The sequence below is a fragment of the Anomalospiza imberbis genome, chromosome 13 (assembly GCF_031753505.1).
Source record: "Anomalospiza imberbis isolate Cuckoo-Finch-1a 21T00152 chromosome 13, ASM3175350v1, whole genome shotgun sequence".
In the NCBI taxonomy this organism is placed as follows: domain Eukaryota; kingdom Metazoa; phylum Chordata; class Aves; order Passeriformes; family Viduidae; genus Anomalospiza; species Anomalospiza imberbis.
Window position 1 is genome coordinate 14,417,640 of NC_089693.1, and position 6,000 is coordinate 14,423,639.

General features: G+C 39.1%; 1 protein-coding gene across 1 annotated transcript in view; it reads left to right on the forward strand.

Moving 5' to 3' along the window:
* Window positions 1-4,484, forward strand: part of CHRFAM7A (CHRNA7 (exons 5-10) and FAM7A (exons A-E) fusion) — a 37,197-nt gene extending 32,713 nt beyond the window's left edge. The window contains exon 10 of the mRNA XM_068204099.1: window positions 409-4,484. Coding sequence (XP_068060200.1) covers window positions 409-927 — 519 coding nt within the window. The 3' untranslated portion in view covers window positions 928-4,484. The remainder of the gene's footprint in view (window positions 1-408) is intronic.
* Window positions 4,485-6,000: the final 1,516 nt, after the last annotated feature.

Here is a 6,000-nt window from a genome sequence, read left to right on the forward strand (position 1 = left end):
AAAGAATTGTAACTTTATTGACTACCATCCAAAGCAGTGTTATTAAGACTATTAAAAGGTAACTCTTATTCAGTAAGAGTTTGGCTTGGTTTTGTCTAACCCATGATTTTTAGTAAAAGTGGAAAAGGCTGCTATGTCACTGATCAAGTGTCGGGGAGAATCAACACTATGGACACTCCCATCAGAGGAGGGGGGAGTCCCAGTACTGATAGTCAGCCTGAGGCAATGAATATCACTGCTAGAACAAGAAGAGAACCCCAGTGACTGGAAAACTCCAGCATCATTTTCTAGAATGTGGTGCAGGCTAAGCAGACACCATGGACCAGTCACCCCAGCTGCCTGAATACCAGCAGCACCTGAGACAGTGGCTGTGTGAAGAGATGCTTATTCTCAAAAATTTTCTTTCAGACAAGAATCATCCTTCTCAATTGGTGTGCTTGGTTTCTGAGGATGAAAAGACCGGGGGAAGATAAAGTGCGTCCTGCCTGCCAACATAAACAGCGTCGCTGCAGCCTGTCCAGTGTGGAGATGAACACTGTGAGTGGCCAGCAATCCAGTAATGGGAACATGCTGTACATTGGGTTCAGGGGGCTGGAAGGGGTTCACTGCACACCCACCACTGATTCAGGCGTGATCTGTGGGAGGATGACCTGCTCACCAACAGATGAAGAAAACCTGCTGCACAGTGGCCACCCCTCTGAAGGTGACCCAGATTTGGCTAAGATTTTGGAAGAGGTCAGGTACATTGCAAACCGATTCAGAGACCAGGATGAAGAGGAAGCCATTTGCAATGAATGGAAATTTGCAGCCTCTGTAGTGGATCGGCTCTGTTTGATGGCATTCTCAGTATTCACAATCATTTGTACAATTGGTATTTTAATGTCAGCACCAAACTTTGTAGAGGCTGTGTCTAAAGATTTTGCTTAACTCCTAACTAAAACCTGCTTCTCTGATTGGTATGTAGCAAATAAGAATGTGGGGTCTTTTGATGGCTTGTTTTTAATGAGTATAATGCTTCTCATTGTCTGCTTTCTTTTGCCCCCCCCACCCTCTGGTCCTGAGTTCCTTTTGGAAGAATGGCACCATTTCAGAAGGGAAGCCAAGAGTTTCTCTCTGGGCTGTGTCTGTGAAGCTCCTCTGAGCACTCTTTTGTGGAAAATACCAAGTGGCTGCAGGTCCCTTCAGAATGACAGGGTATTGAACCACCACCTCTTACACATGTTCAAACTGGCTGTTCCAAAATAAGAGGTAGGCAATGCCAGAAATGGTACTTCTTCCAGACTTTATTTTATAAAGGATAGCACACTCCATCTTATCTATTTGAATGAGTAATCATAAACAAGTTTAGGAGAGGATTAAATCCAAATGGCTGCTTAAACAGAGAAAAGGGAGAAATGCCTTATGTAGCTCTTCAGCCCCTCACTCATACCCTGCAACTCCCTCCTTGCACTTTGCATACAACATATATGACTTTGAGGATTTTGAATTTGTCTGAGACACCAGAAACCTGAAGGGTGAGAGGACACGCCACATAACCTGTCCTTCATATCTTTCTGGATTTGACCTAGGAATTTGGCTTGAATTCCAAAACAGGCTTCACAGTAATTATTGCAGTGTTTACTACTTCTTCCTTCTCCCCAGAAAGGTATTCTTTCAACTAATAACCATTTTAACTATGAAAAGAAAAATTATTGATTTAAGATGCCTTCATTATCACTTGTTTAAAAAAACACAAATCCCACACTTGTTTCTTTACTGTTAACTGGATTCCAGTGCGGAAAAAGTAACTCAATGTCTTGTACATGCTCAAGCATAAATGAAGACTCTGAAGCAAAAATAGCCATTAAACCCTGAGATCAAGGTTTTCATTTAAAAATTAAATGTTTGGTCTGTTGTATGCTTAGCCTTTTATAGAACTCCTTCTGTTGAGTCACCATAACATTGTCTTTACAAGAAAACGGCACCTTTTCTGCTCACTCTGTCATCAGATGAGTACTTATGAATAATAAAGCTTCTTGCTTCTTTTATAAACTATTAACTGTATAAACATCTATTTATATATACACACTGCAGATAGATCCAAGGAAAGGTAAAAACTTAAATACAAATTTTCCCAAGTCTAGACAGACTTTTGCAAAGGCAAAACTAGTAGCTCAGCACTTTATGTTATTTTTGGTTCTGAAACTCTTGTCAATATATGCTTAGTTTTGATGTCACTTTGATGTTACAATGAAAAGGGCCGAGCTGATAATACCAGGACTGAAACTCTGTGTGTACAAAAGAGCTGAGAATTACTCCCTCACTGGCACACCAGTATTCCTAACCAGTGCTGTAAGTGGTAAAAGATGTGGGCAAGGATTATTTTAGCATTGGTTGCTTCCTTTATCCTACAGAATCCAAATTTTTTTGCTGAGGTCTTCAAAGACATAAACAGAGGCCTATTGTTGTACCATGTTTTTACTGTGAAATAAACTCAAGGCCTCATTTATCTCTTAAGATGGATTAAAATAAAGTTGCTGTAATGCTTATCCTCCCTAAGTAACAATATCCTTCTCAGAGTCTGCACCCTTGAAAGCAGAAGAATCAAATTGCATGGAAAGCAAGCCCAGAGTCACCCCAGATACCACTCTTAACCTGATTTAACACCTTGTACAAGTACCCTTGTGCCTGAGCTAGGGCAGGAGGAGTGAAAGGCAGGCAGGATATGTCTCAGTTTGTGAATTCTGTTTTCCTGAAGGTGCATTCCGAATCTCACATTTTAAAGATACAAGCAAAACATTCAAAACCTTCTTGTAAGTTCATCCTGAAAACATGTGTCAGAATTACTTGTGAAGAAGTTATGTTTTCAGGAACAACTATTAAGAATAAGCCATGCAATAATTCCTGCAAATAGTTTCTAGTTTATAGATTGCATATGAATGGGAAACTATGAGTGCAAACTCTGAAATGTGAGTTTTGTTCATTTGTGAATAACTGCACATATCATGTGGCATGTGCTCCTCTTCTGGGTAATCTTTCTAGGCTAGCCTCCTGATGAGAATGTTGATTTGCATTGGTATTTTTTCCTGCTGCAAGCATCCCTAAATAGCTATGTAGAGTGTTCCATTTAGTCTTTGTAAAGTTTTGGGGTCCTCTTGGAGAACAGCTTTTCAAAGAAAAATGAAGACTTTTGAGGATTACCTTGCACAATGGGACACAACTATTGCACTCACAGTACATGATGCATGTGGTATAGGAAGCATGAGAGTCCCCCTCCTTCCACCCAAATCCGTTTACAGTATCTGTGGAAATCATCTTTCTAAATACAAGAGGATGGAGAAAGCAAGCTACAATTTGACAGTAAACTTCATTTTCAGTGACAGACACGCCTACCCTTAAAAACTGGAGAGTTTGGCCTTTTGTGAAGTCCTGCCAGAGTCTGTGGCAGTGAGCTGGTAGAACTGTCAGAGAGCTGCGCGTGCTGCCGAAGGGGCTGTGAGACACCAGCATTCTGCCCGCACTGCCTTTATCATTGGCAGGGTCAATGCAAATGCGCCAAGGGGACAAGGGAACCCTCATTTTCCTGCTGTTGACACAACCTGTAAACATTTGGTAACAAGTTTATTATACATTTTAAATGTAAGAGTGACTTTATGTTACTTGGCACCTCTAAGTTAAATTTTCCTGTAAGTGAGCTGAGCAAAATCGGTATGGTTCTTGTCAATTTGTGTGTGTCTTAAATATATTTGTGTATGCTCTAAACAATATTTTGATCTAAATGCTGTGAAAAAAAATATTTATTTACAATTCTGGGCATAGAGATGGAAATTAAATACTGTATACAGTATGTGTATATAATATTAAATCCTACATATTGATGGTAAAGATCTGTTATAATCTTAAAGAGTCCAGATAGAGAATAAGAAGTGGTTCACCACAACTAAGCTATGACTTGCCTGACAAATTCAAAAGCTCACTCTAGAGCTCAGGTGTCATGTACAATACTATGTGTGAACACTGTATATTACTTTTTCTGTTTTTATATTGAAATGTATTGAATATGTAAAAGATTTTTTAATATTTAAAAAAAAATATTTAGGTGTTAATGCCAAAAAGGTTCCAAACATAAAATTTTAAAAACTTAGTTTTAAATACAGATAAATTATTTAAAAAGTATTTAAAATATTAAATTATTTTATATAGGAATTGATAATACTATGTAAGACTTTTTTTAAAGATTTCTTTAAATTCTCTTTACATTCTCTATGGCTGCAGGATGTAGTCTTAGTTCACCTGTGACAATTCAATTCTTCACCTTCTTTAACGAGACAAGAAGGTAAGCCAAAGCCCCAGATTTTCTTTCCTTTGTTTTATTATTTTTTACATTAAGAAACATTGCATAAAGGGCATTAGAAAATGATGTTACATCTGTCAGGTACTGATTGTCATATAAGCAACTCAATGCCTTTTCTGTCCAGTACAAATAAAAGACTTAGATCAAGAGAGTTTTGATTCTTTTTCATTTTGCTAACATGGAAAAAACTCAAGTGGTAGAATACATGAATAGCCATAAAAGGAAGAAAGATATCTTTGGTTATATCAATCTAGGATGACAGTGTTCTTTGATAATTAAATATAAATTCATATCCTCCAGCCAACCAGTCCCACAACAAACATATATTACTTCAGTCTTATATAAGCAATCAAAATTAACTGAGAAGGACTGAAATACCATGTAAATTTTGGACTGGCCTCAATGCCAGTATTAATTTATTTTTTGAAGTTTTACACAGAAAAGAGAAAAGAGAAAAAACAAATCCATACCAGCTGAATAAATTGTTGTTTTTGCCAGCTGCAAAGTTTGTTTGTTGACTACTACTGAAAAAATATTTAATCATCAGAATATCCCTCAGATGCAAAAGGATGTGTCAGTGTAGTTTCTTGCAAAGAGATGAGCTGTCCTGTCCATGTGCTGAAACAGCTTCCTTTCTTTACAACACCCCGCTGAGCATGTGCCAGAAGTAAAAGATCAAGTGTTGCTGAACCCAAGACTTCGTTCTCCTCATGCTTCCCTAAGGAAGGAACAGCTGAAGAAGACCAGTTTGGTCCAGGGCACCACACAAGTCATACAAGCCTGCAGTTGTTACTGAACCCAGGCTGTTCCTGGGGAAGAGCTGCCATGGTCACAATGTCAGATAGTCAAGTGAGGCTCCTGCTGGTGCTGCTCACCCTGCTCCAGTGCTGAGGAGCAGGACAGTCTGGGTCACATTTACTGTCAGACTTCAGCAAGTCCAACAGGTTCAGCTTAACACAGCAGGCAGGCTCCTGGCGCTGCCCATGAACCCACCATCACTCACACTCCACAGCAGAAGCCTCTGAGTGGGGATTAAAATCAGAGCCCTGTGTGCTCCTGCTCTCAGGCATCTGGGTGCTTCAGATGCAGACTGAGAGCTGCTGGGGTTTAGGAGCTTTCTCATGAGCAGACCCAATGCCATTGCCCTCTGGGTGGCAATGCCCACCAGAGCACTGGGTCTTGTGGCTATAGAGATTAACAGTACCAGCCACCCAGTTTTAAACCTCAGTGTATCAGGGTGTATTTTACTTCAAGAATACTGACTTCTTAGCCTAACCTCATCTTAAAAAGTCAGTAAATCTTAAAAGGCTGTGAACAGAATCTCCACATTACAACAAATCTAACCTGGTAATCCAGCAGGATCTCAACAGAACGACAATCACAAATGAAAGCCTTTTACTGTTATCTATTTTTTTTGATACATTGCTCCTACTGCTTAAGGGAAAACCTTAGCATTTATGTAACTGATTTATGCTATTAAGCAACTTGAGCAATTTGCAGATGATGGTATAGAGAGAGAATAAAAAACAATCTCTCATGTCCCAGTGAATACATTCAAAACTGCAATTTATTCTCAGAAAATGAAAGTATTGTGAAGTAGTCTGAAATTTAGCATCAGTGTAAAGATATCACAAGTAAATCACTGGGCTTTCAGAGCTGCAGTGACT